The sequence below is a fragment of the Heptranchias perlo genome, chromosome 27, assembly GCF_035084215.1.
Source record: "Heptranchias perlo isolate sHepPer1 chromosome 27, sHepPer1.hap1, whole genome shotgun sequence".
In the NCBI taxonomy this organism is placed as follows: Eukaryota; Metazoa; Chordata; class Chondrichthyes; order Hexanchiformes; family Hexanchidae; genus Heptranchias; species Heptranchias perlo.
In genome coordinates this window covers 12,713,004-12,733,027 of record NC_090351.1, presented here as the reverse complement: position 1 = coordinate 12,733,027, position 20,024 = coordinate 12,713,004, and the positions used below count along the sequence as shown (strand labels likewise).

Here is a 20,024-nt window from a genome sequence, read left to right as displayed (position 1 = left end):
CAGCGATGTATGTCTGGGATCAAATATTGGAGCTGGAATATTTTCTACGATAATCACAATTTTTCCAATACTAATACTGAAGGAGGCCACTGATAGACTTAATATGGCTTTGTTCCTTGCCTCCACAAATGATTCCAGAGTGTTTTGTCCCAATATTCATCTCTTTGCTACACTTTTAGCATTTTTGACCTGCTTGATAACTAATTCTGTGATTTGGTGCCCTCTAGCTGTGCCTTGAGCACCAGTGTTATTGCACACAAATGCCAAAAATTTGGGATCCAAGGGGCTCATTACAAGAAATTTGCAAAAAGTGGGTTGGGAATGGTCACTTGAAACTCATTGAAGCTCCTGAGATTTATTGGTGAAAGGGTTTAAATCAAGACAATGTGATAAGATCAAAGATATGTTGTGGCTTTTGTAATGGAGCACAGGAAATCAGCTCTTCACTGCAAATAACTACAACCCTGCAAATAACTGCAAAGCAAAAGCATTTGGTATTGTTAATCTTGGTCCATATGAAAGATTTACACAGAAACAGTTTCTCAGGTTCTGTTTATTCATTGATTTCCAATTGTACAAATAATGGCAAAAAGAAATAACAAAAACAGACTGGAAGCCCAAGTATATTTACAAACTCGTATCGTTATGAGGTCAGTCTAGTTTTTGCACAACAATCCTAGTGTTTGGTACCATGATATGTCCAGTTTCAACACTTGGTCATGAATCTACAGTTATATACACATAGAAATATGTCTTTCAAGTACTGCAATACAGAACTGGAAAATTAATAAACACCCATCAATACATATTAGATCCAATGCTACCCATCAGAAATGTCTAAAATTTAGAACAAGATATACACCAGTAAGCCCTGCTTAGTGTCTACACAGCATTCACAGCCCTTGACCCAGAGTACAAATATTTTTTAAAAACTTAATTTTACAACAGTAAAACAATAATCAGGTTGTGACTCAAATTAGGTGAAGCGGCTACTCCCCCTGCCCATTAGTGCACTTTTACTGAGATTATTACTGTTAATCAAAACAGAATCAAGACATGAAGAATATCTACTAAAAATCTCTACAAAATTGGTTAGTTGTTCATCATTAATCAAGATGTTCTGGGTAAATCCTCTCAAGTTATTTAAGCAGACAAATTTGATTTAAAATACTGCTGCTTAGATATTTGTACATAATTTGAATAATTAAAAAATACCCCTTCACTGGCCCATTCTTTTGGGTCAAAAGCCATTTTATGGCATTATGTCCTGCTCAGTATGAATTAGTAATTACATTTGTTTGCTTATTGGAATAACTGTCCAATGATTTTGCTGTTACATTAAACGGCATCTATTAAGTTTCTCAAAGAATCCCCACAGAAGTTGACAAGTGTCCTAGCAGTAAAATGACGGCTTGTCTCAGCATTGCCTGCTGGTTGCAGCTCAGGGTAGCCAGTCACTCAAGCTCATCTGCCATTGCTCAGCTTGGGTGTAAATTATGTTGTTTCTCGATTGGGCTGATATATGGCGCAGTACTGCATGATGGGGTGTTCCACCATTGAGGAGGATGGTGACAAAATGGCAGATGCCAGCTGCCTCCATTACAAAATTCATTCTGAAATCAGGAAATCATGGGAGCTACATTGACCATGGTCATGAAGGAATCCATTCCCCATATGATTCTGTTCTCTTAGCTGTAGTGACAAACGTCTCCAAAGGGAAAACTCTAAAGATTTTTAAAAAGTTGACACAAGTGCAAAAGCAGAAATATGTTATGCCATCCGGAATTCAGTCAAGTTCAACCCAAATACAGATTTGTACCAGTTGAAGGAGTGGCTCGGGGGATGGGGGTTGCAATTCTTTAAATGTTTATATGTTTGTACACAACGGCTACTAACAGAAGGGGTGTTCTATAACCTTATAAATTACACAATGAAATTATACAGAATTTCATCCCCTTGTGCAATACCATGGTTCCAGCATAAAACTGGTAATGTTTCAATCCCCTCTACATGCTTTATTAAAATGCTCTGCCCTCCTTGTTATTACAGTCCTGTAAAAATGAAACAGAATATGGCAGTTTTTCATTTACCATAAAGACTCTCAATCCCACAGTACCCTTTATAATCATATGTTTGACTGAACATGTTAAAACTACCTTGAACTTTAACTCCAAGACCCAGGTATGAAAACGGGATTTTTCACATTTGTAAATTTATCTTGCATAGGCTGATAAGGACACCATTCTGCTGTAAAACAGAAACACTGCTTGGAATCCCTTCCAGTAATTCATAGCAAAACTTTGTACTTTCTGGTGTCTTTCGGCTTCACTCAAATACAGGTTCAGAGTTTAAAATACAACAATACTTCTGAAAGGAAATACACCATGCTTCCAGACACTTAAGACTTTGATCTTACAGCTTCTTCCATGTGGAAATGGTGGTAATGATGCTGGCAGGTGAGAATTGATTTGAACAAAGCAAAATAGTTGAGATGTCTGCAGATTAAGATGATCAATGATCATTTTTCAGGACATCAGTTCAGAAAGAAGGTTAACACTGCAGCTAAGAAAAACTTACACTTTAACTGTGGTACAATTGCTACGGAATCCAATGATCTTAATCAGGGTTTTTTTTGGGCGGTGGAGGAAGGGTTGAAGGAAACAATGGACAAGTGAAAAACCTATGATTTAACGAAAATATGTTCAGTGTAAAATAGAAATAAAATCTTTTTGCTCACATTATATGTACTAAGGCTCTGGGGACAGTGCACATCACTGCTTGCTGTTGCACTAAAAGCAGCATCAACCAGATTAAATATGATTTCTCCATTTGACCATTCTCACAAAGGGCAGATTAGTGCTGTTCACAATGATTCTTCTTTGGTTATGTGGCTAAATTTCTTGATGGTTTCCAAGCACTTGTTAGGTAAGAAGTTCTGAAAATGCTTTTCCTATGTTGTGCTGTTACAAAGAAAGTGGAAACCACTGTTGTACAAGTGAACTTCGGTTTCATGTTCTCCCTTGTGTGGGATGCTGCTGTTCAGATGGTTTTAATACTCCCTCATGTTGATCTGGGACACCCATTGCCATATTTCCAGTAAACATACACTCACCCCAGAGTTTCAGCTACATGGAGTTAAAACAAAGACAAAATGTAGGTGATGTTAAACTTAAAACACATACAAAAGATTAATAAAAATGTGATTGAACATCACATGCTCAACACAATACATTGATTTCCACAGAAGCAAGGCTAGAAATGATCCAGTTTGAGTCTTGAAATTTTTGTGCATTTTTAAAACAGCTTATCTAGAATATATATGAAAAATATTTTAGGGAAATATGTAATCCAGATTACAAAGGGGAATTTGAAGATTAAATAGAATTGAAAGAGTAAATGGGAGCCTGGAAACATTGCTATGTATCCAACAAATTAGAACACACGGACAGGAATAAATCTTATTTATCTGACCCCAACAGCTAAACAGATAGGATTTGATTTAAATGCATTGGGAGTAAACAGGTTTAGAGAAAATATCCTGCAAATAGGGTTTCCCCAAGTAAGCACATTCCATTTGCAGGCACATACTGGTTTGATTAACAGTGCTTTCCAAGGTCTGGAGAGCATGGTGGTACAGTGTATTAAAACATCAACGTGATGTTATTTGATGGTAGGAGGCAGCTCCGATCCTTCACTCCACTGAGTTTCTATCTCAGCTGTACCTTTCCGGGGAAGGGAATGAAAAGAGGGGAGACAGGGTTTGAGCAAAGGCAGGGCATTTTTGAAGTCTTGTATGGCCTACAACCTTTGTAGAGGAGAGATAAAATTGGAGGAAAAACCATCACCAGGCTATTACATGCCTTCTAATGGTTGGCTGGACAACAGCAGTGACAGAGATCTGCAAACAGCTGCAATAGCTTTTTGGCCACAAGAAGTGAGTTGGTCTGTTAAGACCATGTGTGTGGGGTTGAGCAAGTAGAGAGGTGAGGAGATGTTGGGAGAAAAGAGAGGAAGACAGGCTTTATAAAAATCAAAACAGCACATGAAATGATGCCATGTCGCTCTGATGACTGATTGTTTATAAAATATGCAAAAATCAAGCAGAAGTGTCAACTTTCAACAAACATTTATTTGTGGAAATCAGACATATCAACAGGCTGTGCCACACAGTTAAAGGACTCTGGACATCTTTGGACTTCCTATTCCCCACAAGTGAATTTATGATCTTACCCGAGTCTTTGGGGTCTGCTTGGTGCTTTCTCACAAAGACATGAAGGCAGGAAACCTAATTTACTCACCGAACAACTGATCACAGATGGTCACTGGGAAAGGCTTAGAACTGGTGGTTGGCCACACTGATAGCCAGCGATCAGGGCAGAAAGTGAAAAAAAGGGGAAAATATAATGAAAAATGTTTTATACAGTTATAGAGAATTCAGACATGCAAGCAGTCAGTTATTTCTTTAGATGTATTTACTTAAGTGGGTTGCCTGCCACTTTGGATCATCCTGCTGCCATATATGCAAGGTTACCTGAGTTACTGTCCTCACTTTGACCACCAATGACATTTTGGAAGTGACCAATGTAACTGGTAGAATAGGTAAGGGAGAACCAGTGGGTGTGGTTTATTTGGATTTTCAGAAGGCCTTTGATAAACTCCACATAAGAGGTTAGTGGGCAAATTAAAGCACATGGGATCGGTGGTAATATACTGGCATGGATTGAAAATTCGTTAACAGACAGGAAACAGGGAGTAGGAATAAATGGGTCTTTTTCCGGGTGGCAGGTGACTAGTGGAGTACCGCAGGGATCAGTGCTTGGGCCCCAGCTAGTCACAACATATATCAATGATTTAGATGAGGGAATCAAATGTAATATTTCCAAGTTTGCTGACAACACAATACTAGGTGGGATCGTGAGTTGTGAGGAGGATGCAAAGAGGCTTCAAGGCGATTTAGACAAGTTGAGAGAGTGGGCAAATACATGGCAGGTGCAGTGGATAAATGTGAAGTTACCCACTTCGGAAGGAAAAACAGAAAGGCAGAGTATTATTTAAATGGTGATAGATTGGGGAATGTTGATGTACAAAGGGACATGGGTGTCCTTGAACACCAGTCACTGAAAGCAAACATGCAGGTGCAGCAAGCAGTTAGGAATGATGGCCTTCATTGCAAGTGGATTTGAGTACAGGAGCAAGGATGTCTTACTGCAGTTATACAGGGCCTTGGTGAGGCCACACCTGGAGTATTGTGTGCAGTTTTGGTCTCCTTACCTAAGAAAGGATATACTTGCCATAGAGGGAGTGCAGCGAAGGTTCACCAGACGGATTCCTGGGATGGCAGGACTGTCGTATGAGGAGTGATTGGGTTGACCAGGTCTGTATTCACTCGAGTTTAGAAGAATGAGAGGGGACCCCATTGAAACATATAAAATTCTGACAGAGCTAGACAGACTGGATGCAGGGAGGATGTTTCCCCTGGCTGGGGGGGTCCAGAACGAGGCTGTCACAGTCTCAGGATACGGGGTAGGACATTTAGGACTGAGATGAGGAGAAATTTCTTCACTCAGAGAATGGTGAACCTGTGGAATTCTCTACCACAGAAGACTGTGGAGGCCAAGTCACTGCATTTATTTAAAAAGGAGCTAGATAAATTTCTTGACACAAAAGGCATCAAGGAGTATGGGGAGAGAACGGGAATTATGATATTGAGATAGAGGATCAGCCACGATCATATTGAATGGCAGAGCAGGCTCGAAGGGCCGAATGGCCTACTCCTGCTCCTAGTTTCTATGTACTAAGACAAGAACCTTGTGCCTTTCTCTTCTCTCTCCCCAAAGACTTTGCTTCCAGGGTGTGCTCCATCAAACAGATGAGCTGAAGAAACTCACCCAGCTAAGGCAAGCATGTTTGAATGACAGGCAGCCCTGAGACTCAAATGTATGACCTGGTTGAGAGTAGGATGTGGAACTGCTCGAGATGATCTGAATGCTTTAGCAAGGTAAGCAACTTATTTAGAAAAAAATGTATATGCTTGATTCACATCAGAGAAAATTCATTATCAGTCATACTTTTAAAAAAAACAATTAAATTCCATTCAGACACACTTTTACAATCAACTGAAAATTATAGAATTTGTTGGTGCAGAAATATAATCCTAACTTTCAAGATATTTACTGCACCATCGACAGTTGCAATAGTGCCACCTGAAATCTAGCCAAGAATAGGAACTGCAGAAGGAACAGTATGAATGCGTGGGGGTGAATTTAGTAGCAGACCGCATTTTACTAAAAGATCATGATCAAAGTCAGCTGCCAATCTGCACAAGCCCACTGAAATAAAATAATGGGTTATAGCAAGTAAATATTTTGCTGGACATTCATTATTTTTTCCAATCAGTCTGTCTCAATACTTGGAAAGATTCATTTCTAGCCCCGCTGAAGTGGAGAAATGCATCCAATTTCTCTCTTCTTCCTTCTGTTTCCTTATGCCAAAGAGATACTTTTAGCCAAGGTAGAGTGGTGACGATGGACCGCAGTGATGCATCAGTAAGCTCGATCGTGCATGGCATGAGGTGAGCGCCCTCTTATGACTAATCACACAAGCTCAATGGCTCAGTTGGGTTGTCTGAGGAGATGTTGCTCCAACATTATTTGGGGGGGGGGGGGGGGGGGGGAGGTAAAATTGACTGCCAAATCACAATTTGCAGTTTTACACCTAATCATGGTCTGATCCAGGGGAGTGCTGGAAGCATATTCCCTGGCCACCTTCTTAGCTGCAAAAACGGGAGAAGGAGGAGAAACAAGACAGGAGAAAACAAAAATGGGACACAAACGACGAACACTTCCTTGTACAAGGACACAAATTAGATGGTTCCTGATTTCAACTGTGCCATGCATGACTCTTTTTCCCCATAAAATGTAGTAAGTTTCAATGTTGACAACATAAAACAGTTTATATTTCAAAATCCATTTTGCACAGCTATTAATAATTAAATGTTAGTTGCATGTTAAAATGAACATTCCTAACAGAAAGCATCCATGGTCAGAAACAATCACAAAAGGAATAAACTTTGTAAATTCACGTTATCTTTCTACATGATAATATGCTTAATACAACTGCAAATAGGATTCCAATTGATTTTTTTTTATCAACTAGAGATAGACAGGAAGAGAGGAGTTTATTTTTAAAGTCACAAGAAAAGAAACTGCATTATTTCAAAGTCCCTGTTGTGCTGTTTTAGAGCATCGCAGTGAGGTGGTTAATAAGTATATTTGTGCAGAGTTCAATCTTATTATGGACACCAGGTTACCAGCTTTTGTTCAAAGAAATATGGCTTCTGTTTTCTGTATCAAACAAATGCTTCTAGCAGTACGTGAATCAGTATAAAGTATATACAGCAATTTAATTTACAAAACCTGGTATTGTTTCTTGAGAGTTACAATAGCCACCCACCCACATGTACATAAAACTTCATAAGAAATGTTTGGCCTGGATAATTTAAGAAAAATAACATGAAAAATAAACTCAAAATATGATTAACTTAAGTTACAAAAAAATGGATGTATATACTTATTTCATCAGTGTTGTCTGCCCTAGACTATGGATAGCAGGTAAATGGTATTTCTGTAGAATGAGACTGGTCCTGCCAGTTTTAACTCCCTCTAAATAGAATGTTCAATGACTACCCTACCTTGTGATGCAACCAAGAACTGGTGAAACTGTCTAATGAAGGAAGCTTAGCTCAAAGACATTCACCACTTGGATTCTAACTCCAACTCTCTGGTTGGGGGTCAAATGTTCTTATATCAGAGCTAGCAAGCTTCATAAAACCACTGTCCTTTTATTGGTTACTAGTTGTTGTCATGCTTCATCAGTAACAAACAAAATTTTAATTTTTGACTCCTTTTGAACAATGTGATAAAGATCACAAGTTCAGTCCATTTTCTTTTCAATAACTTATTCATACAAGGCAAGTAAACCAACCTGCAAAACAGACATTTTATAGGTCAGGGCCGTTAATGACTAACAGTAGATTTACTTACTTCTAACCTTTCAGATAAGGTACACGTACATAATTAATGTATACATGCACTGGCCCAGTACTTTTACCTGTTTGCCATAACTGGCAAGTAATGTTTGGGGGGGGGGGAGGGGGCGTGGTGGTGGTGGAGGGAGTAAGAAAGGGATGTGATGTGGCAAACTGTTCACCGCACTCACACTTCCCCGACTAGGAGATACAAAATTCAGGGAAGCCAAGCTGCAGCAGTTCTCTGAGAGTCCACACAGTGAAGCAATTTAGGCAAGGAAACCTGATGTCCTTACCCGGTCTGGCCTATATGTGACTCCTATCCTTCACCAATTTAGTTGACACTTAATTGTCCTCTGAAGCGGCCTAGGGATGGGCAATAAATAGGGCCATGCCAGCAATGCACATATCCCGAGAACGAATTTAAAAAAAAGCTCATATCCTAGTTACTGGGTTGTTTTGAATCGTCCATATCTAATGGAGACCAATTCACACATGAAACAGCTTTGTCCTCATCGCTCATGTCTTACAATGCACTTTGAACTGGGGTTTAAAGTTGTAGCAACAATAAAAGTTCCATGGAAGAAGGAATAAACAAACCGCAAAATGGCTGCAATTCCAAGTAGCACTAACAAGAAAGGCTGGCTTCCTAACCAAAGAACTGAAAGTTTGAAATCTCAGCCTGGGTGTCACTTAACTCCCATTTAAGATTTCATTTTTCTATGTATAAAACTATATTGATTCAGGATTATTACTAAGGTGTGGAAATTAGAATGAGACTTAAAATTTTAATCTACAAACATTTTACATAATCTTTCTAACAAAGTAACACCTTTTTACATCAGTGTGGGGCTGGCCTTCCTGGCTGTCAATCTGCTTTGAAATTAACAGCAGCGATAGTAAATAAATTGTTATTGCTTTGCTTACACTGAAGTTGGTAACTGCATTAGAATGCCTAGTTTTAAAATCCTATTCATATTGAGATCTGATGAATAAAATGAGTGCATTTTCCACTAACTCATGCTAGTAGTCTTAAGAGCACAATGGAAACATTTTGCAGGATAGCATTTACTGCGAGCTAGTGGCGTCCAGCAGAAATTGCATCATTTTCTTCTATGTATATTAAGGTCAACCTTTCATTGGTCAATAACTGATCTTAATAGAACACTTTTTATTAGATATATTACACAAATGTCTGCTTATGACCATAAATTGCAAAAACAAAATCCTAGTTTTCCAATGTCAACAGAACAGCCTTACACACGGTATAAGGCGTCTGCTATTATTTACAACATGGTCTATAGTGAATGTTAAATATCCTTCTCCCCCTACTTAATTTTACCATTATGTACAGGAATGGTAACTTTAATTAAATATGTCATGAAAAACCTATAAAAAAGGATTGCAACAGGGGAGCTAAAGATATAGACACACAAGACTATCACACAGTGTCACCAATAATTTTACGCAGAAAATTAGCTGAAAATACACTACCTATATTTACAAAACTTTCTATCCTCTCCACTGCTCAAAGCAGCCACCAAGTTTAATGATTATATTAATGGAATTCAGACTGGGTTTTAAAAATTCTTCTTTCAATGCTCCCTTTAGTTTTGAAGGCAATTTTTCTTAACCTTGAATTCTTTCGGTTGGGCTCCAGTAAACTATTAGTCTCATCCACCATTTCTGCTAATCGGATCTGTACATATAAAGTATCTCATTAGGCAGAGCTGATACCACATCAAATTTCACACAAGACACTGGAATCATTCTCCATTTTCTTGAGGAAAGCAAAAAACAAATAATAGTTCATATATTGTGCAGCTCCTAATCACAGTGAATGCGCAATTAGTCTTTTTTTGGAGCTGTAATAGATTCTGTGCTCTTTTCTTTTACCAGTCCCCCCACACCACCACCTCTCCCCCAACCCACTACACATCCAATTATTTTTGATTGCAACAAACTGCTCATTACTTGCTCAAATCCAACAATGGTCTCACTCCACCCACTATGAATGATCTTTGCCATATGTTAAATCCTGCAGCCTCAGTTTCATCCGGGTAGTGCTTGTTCTGCTTCACCATTGGAGATCAACTCTCAGCAACGCCCCAAGCCAGTTTTCTTTTAATATAACAAAAAGAACAGTCGAACAGAGGATTGATTACTAGTGATGCAAAAGATTGCAGCGATTTGGGTTTTTAAACAGCTGAAGGCAATTCCTTTTACCAAGTCTGACAAAATCAACTCAACTGATTTACCTTCTGGATCACACTATGGTGTACAAACTGATTATTGTAATCAGGATATTATTAAAATCATATGTTGGATAAATTATGATCTGTACAATACTTTCAGATACCAAAATGTGTTTGATGCCTGTCTAAGGCGAGACAAGACTAGGCTTCTGAAACACTTGAGTCCAGTCAGACTTCAACATCCGAATTTCAGGAATCCAACAGGAAATTCAAGGAATCAAAAAAGACAAAACATTGGTGCGGCAGTCGTATCAACAGCTGACATTTTCATCACATCTCAAAGCACTTTACAAGGCAGAGACATGGGTAATGAGCAGGAATTGGTGGGTGAGGAGGGAACCAAGGGTGCTGTCATTTAGGTGGCTTCTAAAGGCAAGGAGAGTTCGAATTCCAGAGACCAGAGGCATTGTGACTGAAAGATCGACTTCTGATGTAGAGCAGAACAAGCAGTAACCCGGAGTCAGAGAAACTGAAGCTACAGGATTTAAAATATGGCTGGAGAAGATCACTCAATTAGGGTGCAGCAAGGCCAAACAATTTGAAAATTAGAAGGAGGATTTAGAAAATAATTTGTTGAGGTATAAGGAGCCTGGCAAGATTGGATTGATGGACTTATGGAACTGTGCGCTGGAAAGGACACGGACCATAGAGTTCTGGATTAGCTGAAGTTTTTCGGGAGTGGGGGGGCGGGGGGAGAGCGCGGAAGATATGTGGATATGTCAGTGAAGTCAACATTTAAGAAATCAGGGTGATGAATGGGTGGATTATACTGGGCAGCTCAGGGTTGGACCCTAGATTCACTTAAACAGCTAGCAAGGGAGGGTGCTGGAGTCAGTTGCTGGCAGAAGCCAAAATGGATTGCTATATTTTGCTGATGTTGAACTGAAGGAAATTTCAGCTGATCCAAGAGTTGATGTTGGGTAGGCAGTCAAATAGGACAGCAGTGGTCTTCGAGTCAATCGTGGTAGCAGAATGGTAGAGTTGGATGTTGTCAAATGGTTGTAGATTTACATCGCTAAAGGGTACAGTGTAAATGATCAATAGGAGGGGACCAAGAATGGAACCCACACCAATTTACCATACGGGCACAGGAAGAGAATCATTTAATAGGCTGCATAAGAGCATATAAGGTGCTATGAAAGAAAAGTTGGAGGAAGAGAATGGAGCAGCCAGCAGTGTCGAAAGTGGAGAGATATCAAGTGGGGGGAGGGGGGGCTCCAAGCCACAGTCACAAAGGATGTTGTTAGTGATTTTGACTAGGGTGGTCTCGATGCTATGGGCAGGTTGGAAATTGGCTTGGAGGGTTTTCCCAGCCCTCCCTCTGTTGCAAATGTTTTCAACATGCTTTGTAAAATAGCGTAATACAGTATTACTAAATGTGTTAGTGACATCTACAGACAGAACACCAATACTGGAAACTAGTTTCCTCATCAGTTATCCATAGTTAAGACAACTTGGATGCACTGTTGAATCTGACACTGGCTAGTAGGAGACTTCCAGCTGGATTTAACAGACCTTCTCTGTGGACCTCTTAATATTTAAAAAAAATGTATTTCCCATAGGAATTAAACTGAACTATAAGATGGGCTCGTGGCAAATTGTAACTCTGTTACTAAGATGATATCACAATGGTCTGCTTAATGTTGCCAAATAATGTATCCCTTTCAAAACCTGCTTGCCCGTAGGAAATCAATAGCTGATGCAAACAATTAAAAAAAAATTGTTACAACGGCCAGAACTCCTGAAATACAAAATAACTTTGTGTTTCAATTTACCTAATAGGTCATTAGGTGGTGAAAAACAAAATACCACATATGCTGGAAATCTGAAACAAAGACAGAAAGTGCTGGAAACATTCAGCAGGAGTCAGCATCTCTGGAGAGAACAGACAAGTTAACAATTCTGAAAATCAATGTAACCGAACTATGGAGAAAGAAATCAAGAATTCCACACATTAATGGATGACGTACAATAAGTCAGGACCAACCAATGTGTATATAATACCGTATACAAGCTATATGATAGAACCCAATGTGTATGATTCTAGTAGACACTTCTTCAAAACTGAAATGTTAACTTGTCTGTTCTCTGCACAGATGCTGACTGATTTGTTGTACATTTCTAGCATTTAGATGGAATCTCTGCAGGCGCGAAGTACCAGTCTCAATTATAGACAGTGAAGTCTTCCAAGCACAAAATAGAAAGTGAAAAGGGAAGAATACAATTGAAAGATTCTAAAATGTCCCTTGCACCAATTCTGAAAATCAATGTAACCGAACTATGGAGAAAGAAATCAAGAATTCCACACATTAATGGATGACATACAATAAGTCAGGACCAACCAATGTGTATATAATACCGTATACAAGCTATATGATAGTACCCAATGTGTATGATTCTAATGGACACATGATAATTCAAAGTTGTTTTTGTGCTAAAAAAAATCTGAATAATCCAATAATGTGAATTAAGTAACATAAATAATAAAGTGGGAATTTAGAGCTTAAAAAAATTGGAATTATCAGATAATTCAAATAAAGTAACTTTGAATTAAGAGTAAACTGTATATGGCAAACATTTAGCTGTTGTAAATAGGCCAGACTTAAACAGTTCTGTGAGATCTCAGAAATTGCATTATTTTTGATCACTCTGGATTGACAAAGTAGAGAATATCTCAAATTTGATCACTTATAAAAGCCAAATGGCACATCTGTCTCATAATGAATTTGCTAAAGTAAGCGTTTCTATAACCTTATTAAAAACCTTGATTCTTTCAGATCAGACATGCCCCATCCTGAAGTAAAAATTAAAAAAAAAATATTGTAGCCAATGTGGCTAGAGCTCATTCAGCCTCTTCAGTCATTTAAAAAAAAGCAGCCAAATTTAATTTATTTTTGTGTGGTAGAAACACTGTTTAAAAAAAATCACAACACATAAATAAGGATTTCTTCTATTAATTTAAGCCAATTTGGTTGAACCATATTGCATCTTTCTTCAACGAGTTTGGAAGTAACCAAACTGCAAGACAGCTTGGATGAGGCATGTGTTGTGAAATTGTTTAAATCAAAGTGTTTAAGAAAGCAAGCTAAAAGGATAGCTGGTCTGTTAAAAGCATATTAGATCCATCAGCAGAAACACCCAACCAATAGTACCTACTGAAGATGTGTTGCTCTGGAAAAGATGCAACGGGCCCAGGTGCTAATGCGTGCAACACTGACATATGCCTTTTAGTAGCATTTGGGTGGATTAAGTAACAGTGCAGTAGCTCACAGTGCTGGGAGGTTAGAGTATTTCAAAGTTCAGGCGTGGAATAAGATTCCTAAGTAATTTTCAGAGTTTTTAAAAATAAAGTAGCTGAAAGATCACCAGGATGTCTGAAGGCAGCTGTAGTTGAATTATAGAGTACAGTACAGGAAACTCAAGTACGAAGTTCCCTTTGGGAAAGAGTGTGAAAGCAGCTTTGAGTGCCCGCCAAAAGAAGCGGAGAAGTGGAACAGGTTCACAGTGCAAAGGCACAGAGTAGCAACAGGAGCACCAGGTGGTCAGAAAATGGTGGTTTCATACTTTGTACTGATTGTCCTCTTGGAGTCCTGCTTGGAGTCAGCTATCCATGCCACGCTGCCATGCGATTGAGAATCTTGCTCAATGGAGTCAATCTACAAAAGCGACACAAGAACAGTTCAAACAAATGTGAGAGAAAATGCAAAATATACTGGAATGCAGACTGTTCCTGTGACGTGCATTTAACAAACAATCCAAATCTGATGAGAAATGCACTGAAGTTTGCTGACAATCTGATGAGGCGATAATTTAGGGCTGCAATCAACATACAGACTTGCAGGGTGAATTTCTGCAGGTTTTTCTCCGGCTTGTCCACTGTAACTTCGTTGGAAGTGCAGCGGAAACCACAGAAAAACAACATTAAACGGTGAATAAAACCCACGTAGTTGAGGATTTAAAAAACATCCCTTCTATGTATTACTGGTAAGGAATGGATATCTATGAAAAACACAGAGCTAAAGACAAAAAGGCTGTCCTGTTAAAGTGTCTAAGAATGTGCAATACTAATGGCAAATTCTGCAGGCTTACTTGTCCCATTAGAATGCAACCACCATACATGGTTGTGCACTTCAGCGACCTAGGGCCATCCATAAATGGCACCTTTTTCAAAACAATAAAAGGAGAATTAAGTTCAGTTAAAAGTCGTTCCCCCTGATCAAAATGAACAATGAAAATCAATTAAATAAAAAATGAATGGGGCCAGAGAATTTAGCTTATAACTTCAGAGTACTCTCTAATGATGATTATGAATGAGGCCTAATAACACCAGTAACCTCAACAGCTGGTTCTCATAATTGCATATTTTTCCATTTTGTTTTTGCAAAACATGGTGGTAAAATAGGGTCTCAATTAGGAACTATAAAAGTCAGTGCTTTACTATAACATACTACTATTTACTTGTTCTGATTCCACTATGCAGTTTAAGATCTGATGTCAAGGCCACATCAACAGGTCAGTTAAACCATGCACGCAGTCACACGTCCTTAGTGGTCCACTGAGCGCAATAATGGACAGAATCCTGTAACTTGCTCATTACTCTTATTAATAAACACACATTAATGCCGAAACTGTGGATTTGGCAATCACAAGGGTAAAATGATCTGTGTTGGTGCAACACCCTGTGAATTTTATACTTACCGGATATAGTGTGATTTGCAGCCTGGGCATTGCAATTTTACTGGTTTCTGAGTGGGTTTGGGAGATAAATTACTTGCACTAATGTTGAGGCATCTGTATAAGACTCTCCAAGCATTGCACTGACACCAGCACCACAACAAAGTTAAAAATTATAGAGGCACTAGCCTTACATGTCAAAACGTCTTCTTGTATGTTCTACATTTAAACTGTCAAAATCATCAACTATAGAATTTTCAAGTTTTCCCTAGAAATGATTTTGCCACCACCTGTCATTCTCTAGCTATCAGCTGTGCTCAGTTACAGCACTCTCACTTCTGTGTAGAAGGTTGTGGGTTCAACTCCCACTCCAGAGACTTGAGCAAAAAATCTAGGCTGACACTCCAGTGCAGCATTGAGGGAGTGCTGCACTGTCAAGAGGAGCTGTCTTTTGAATGAGACATTAAACCGTGGTCCCGTCTGCCTTCTCAGGTGCACGTAAAAGATCCCGTGGCATTATTTCAAAGAAGAGCAGGGGAGTTCTCCCCAGTGACCCGGCCAATATTTATCCCTCAAACAACACTTAAAAACAGATCTGGTCATTATCTCATTGCTGTTTGTGGGACCTTGCTGTGCGCAAATTACCTGCCGCGTTTCCTACGTTACAACAGTTACTACACTTCAAAAAAGTACTTGATTTGCTGTAAAGCACTTTGGGGTGCCTGAGGTTGTGAAAGGCGCTATAAAAATGCAAGTCCTTCTTTCTGGGTCATGCTCTTCTCACAACTACCATTAGTGTCAATCAATAACAACAAACAACAATGTGAATTTATAAAGCTCCTTTAACAGAATAAAAACGTCCCAAGGCGCTTCACAGGAGCATTATCAGACAAAATCTGACAATAATTGGCTGACAGTTATTATTTGGTAGGGCAGGGCTGGTTCTGCCATTGTTTTTCTCCAGGAGCAGCTCTCTTACTTGAGGTCCCTTCAGAATGCGTGAAACTGTGTTATTTGGGGGTTTTGATCTCTAAGCTCCCACCTCTTACCCTTTAAATTGCTCCCTCCCCCAAAGCAAAAAAAATCCTTTCACAGCCTTGTATATCTGATCATGTGGCACTGACCTTACAGTGCTGCTGCCAGGGCCAGCTCAATTTCAGTGATACCGGCTCCAGTGAATCAGGGGCCTACTTGAAGAAGTATCTCCAAAATACCTTTGCAGGTAGGTAGTGCTAGAGGAGCAACACAAATTCTTTTGGTCTGTACGGAGCTTCCTCACATATCTAGAAAGGTCTGACAGCTAGAAGCAAAAGTCATGCTTTAAACAACTTGTGCACATGTAAGTGTGCCTGTGCACAGTTATTTGTCCGTTGCCACTGGTGCTGCGGAACCAAGCCCTGGGAGCAGCAGTTATGTCATGTTAATGTAATTTGCAAATGGGCAAATTTATCATAGCTTATTTCAGTCCCACCCATGAGCTGATTGGCAGGAGATGCATGGAAGGCAGGGAGCAAGTGCACTTTTTCTTATTTCCTTCTTTATCTTGAGTATTGGTCCTACTTTACAGGCAAATTAGTCATTACCAGCACTTGCATCAGAGGTCAGTCAGCATTTCCAGTGTAAAAAAAATTGAGGAAGGAAAACTAAAATAGCAAGCAAAAGCATTACTGTAAACTGCTGTTCTCAGCACAAATCTAGATGCTGCAAGGTAAAAATGACAAACAGGAAGTTCCTTTGGAGAAGCAGAAAAAGACTGAATTCAAAACCTGAATCTCAAGTCAGGAACAGATTCATTCTTTGTCACATTCACCTAAGACAGAGACAGGGGAAATGAGACACCTGTTTGGAATCCTAAGGGGTAACTTACCCCTCCCCAAAATCATGGACCAAATTGAACACTGAGGAAACACTAAAGCAGTAAGTCGGAATCTCAAAGTGCATGAAAACATCTTTGCACATGTTTGTGGGTTTTTTTTGCACAGACTAATACAGATGTAATTGGAAGGGGCTAAATTCAGAATCTGAACATTGATGACTCTTGTTATCTGTACTCAGTATTCCTGTGCTACATCTTCAAACAGATATTCATAAATAATTAAAATTTACTTCACAGTTCATATTAGTGACCACACCATCCTCCTCCATTGCCTCTCCTTCGTCATCCGGCTAGGTGTGACTGCCCTCCCCTGGTTCCATTCTTATCTATTCAGTTGCAGTCAGAGAATCACCTGCAATGGCTTTTCTTCCTGCTCCCGCACCATTACCTCTGAAGTCCCCCAAGGATCGATGCTTGGCCCCCTCCTATTTCTCATCTACATGCTGCCCCTCAGCGACACCATTTGAAAACACAAAGTCAGGTTCCACATGTATGCTGACAGTACCCAGTTCTACCTCACCACCATCTCTCTCGACCCTGCACTGTCTCTGATTTGTCACACTACTTGTCCAACATCAAGTACTGGATGAGCAGAAATTTCCTCCAACTAAATATTGGGAAGACCGAAGCCAGTGTCTTTGGTCCCCACTACAAACTCCACTTCCTAATCACAAACTCCATCCCTCTCCCTGGCCACTGCCTGAAGCTGAACCAGAACGTTCACAACCTCGGTTTGGCCTTGAGATGAGCTGCCGACCACATAATCCGATCCATCACGAAGACTGCCTACTTCCACCTCCGTAACATTGCCTGTCTCTGCCCTTGCCTCAGCTCATCTGCTGCTGAAACCCTCATCCATGCCTATATTACCTCTAGACTTAACTATTCCAATGCTCTCCTGGCCAGCCTCCCATCTTCCACCCTCCAAAACTCTGCTGCCCTTATTCTAACTCATACCAAGTCCTGTTCACCCATGATCTCTGTGCTCGCTAACCTACAATGGCTCCTGGTCTGGCAATGCCTCGAATTTAAAATTCTCATCCTTGTTTTCAAATCCCTCCGTGGCCTCACTCCTCCATATCTCTGTAACCTCCTCCATCCCTACAACCGTCCAAGATCTCTGCACTCCTCCAATTCTGGCCTCTTGCGCATCCCCGATTTTAATCGCATCACCATTGGCGGCTGTGCCTTCAGCTGCCTAGGCCCTAAGCTCTGGAATTCCCTCCCTAAATCTCTCCACCCTCTTATAAGACGCTCCTTATAACCTACCTCTTTGACCAAGCTTTTGGTCACCTGTCCCAATATCTCCTTATATGGCTCGGTAATGCTCCTGTGAAGCGCCTTGGGACGTTTTACTATGTTAAAGGTGCAAAATAAATGCAAGTAGTTGTTGTTGTTGGATTTAAAATGGTTGGAGAACACAACACCTGCTCCCAAGCCCCCCTCAAGGTGATGCATCCACTTTATTTTTAAATTATGAACACCATCACTAAGTTTGTTGCATAGAATCCATTAAGTATAGACCAAACTTTTATGAAAATCACTTCATTCTACTTTGCTAGAAAACTAAAATTCTGGTCTATTTACTGGTCAATATTACACTAAAATTTCATTAATGGAGATGTAGATTGAGTGTGAGGAATAAAATCTTGGCACTCAAATCCTATATAGATTAATCACTTAAAAAGGTAATTAGACAAGTATTTGAAAAGGAAGAATATAAAAAGAATTAAAAAAGATACAGGAAATAGGATTTGTCAAAAGCTGTGGTTGAAGAACGAGCACCCATACAGGTGTGATGGACTCCTTTCTGTGCTGTAATTTCTCCGATTATATTATTTACATGTCTTCTGTTGCCAAAGAATTTTAAAATCTTTTCAGTTCCTTTGTGTCTATTTCTAACTCCGAGAATGTAATATTCTCCATTTCATTTGTGAAATGTTGCAATTAAATTAAAAAAAAAACTCGAGTACACTTTCAAAACTCATGAGATTCTGTTTTAGCTTGACTTGTTTCCTAATATAAAAGTTCCAAACCTAGCGTTCCATACTATAAATAGTTCTTATATTATTTTATTACTTCCAGAACCATCAAGATGTACATTAGAAACTGCAGATTATAGCTGGAAATTAGGCTCCAGTGATGAATCTTTCCAATGCCTATTTTAATGCTGGTGGCAGCCATGCATGAATGGGAATGTACGTGAGAACATTGGAAACAGTGATACATATAAATATAGAGAGAGAAACCTGGACTCCTTGGCTGAACGAATGCAGCGGTAGAGGCGGAAGCGAAGGTCTGTGAGTAGTGCACGTGTGACAGTAACAGCATCTGCTATTAGGTGGCTGCACCTAGTTCATTTGGCAAGAAACGACAGCAGAGTCATTAGTGAACCAGTTACAGCATACTGTTAAATCCAGCCAGGTCACCACTTCTAGATCAGCAGAATAATTTATTAATCGAACCCACTCATTTATTGGTCAACTGCCACCCATTACTGATGTGTTATACAGATCACAGCAATGGAGCACAAAGTTAGAACACAGTTTTTAAGCAAGCTCAAATATAACATTAAAATCAGTTCATTGTTTCTGTGGAGAAGATTTGTATTCATTAAGGTGAGGGATGTTAGCACTGGTGAATGGGACATTTTCCTATTTCAGATACCTAATGCCAATATTCAGCACTCCCCAGTCAAGTCTAGCACTCAATCCCAATGAGATGTGCCAACCCTAACCTCAGAAGAACACAGCCTTCTCCTGCACCGGCTGCTGCTCTGTACCCTACCGCAGGAGAAACTCTAGATTTGGGATGGCTCAGTATCTAATTAAGCACTGGATTGAAAGCTTGAACTTGAATCCTAGCTTCGAATGACACGGGGGCTTTGGCTGGCTGTTGCTTGGGGCACTCTACAAAGAACAATGCACAGGCAGACTGTTCACCTTCTATCAAAGGCACCTTGATGGAGACAACAGATTTCGGTGCCCTAAACTATTCTGTCTTTGTTCCTGGTTGTAACAGTGATTACTGTAGTGTGGAGACAGAGAGGTCAACTTTTATCCTATCAAACTGCTCAACATAAAGAATTACTACTGTACATAAGCATTTTATTAACAATGTCCATCTGATAGAATACCAGGTCACTATCCAAAATCTAAACCCAATAATACCGTCCTGAAGTATACACATTTTT

At 39.6% G+C, this 20,024-nt stretch overlaps 1 protein-coding gene across 10 annotated transcripts in view; it reads right to left on the bottom strand.

Moving 5' to 3' along the window:
• Positions 1 to 535: 535 nt before the first annotated feature.
• LOC137344410 (ankyrin repeat and SAM domain-containing protein 1A-like) overlaps positions 536 to 20,024 on the bottom strand; it is a 345,223-nt gene continuing 325,734 nt past the window's right edge. For 5 of the 10 annotated variants that reach the window (XM_068007344.1, XM_068007346.1, XM_068007348.1 and 2 more), the window contains 4 exons: positions 19,081 to 19,182; positions 13,846 to 13,937; positions 4,299 to 4,355; positions 536 to 3,125 (listed from right to left, as the gene is read on the bottom strand). In XM_068007344.1, the coding sequence (XP_067863445.1) occupies positions 4,334 to 4,355; positions 13,846 to 13,937; positions 19,081 to 19,182 (216 nt within the window). In that variant the 3' untranslated portion in view covers positions 536 to 3,125; positions 4,299 to 4,333. Of the gene's footprint in view, positions 3,126 to 4,298; positions 4,356 to 13,823; positions 13,938 to 19,080; positions 19,183 to 20,024 lie in introns of those variants that run through there. The other 5 variants (XM_068007349.1, XM_068007352.1, XM_068007353.1 and 2 more) reach the window with 3 other exon arrangements.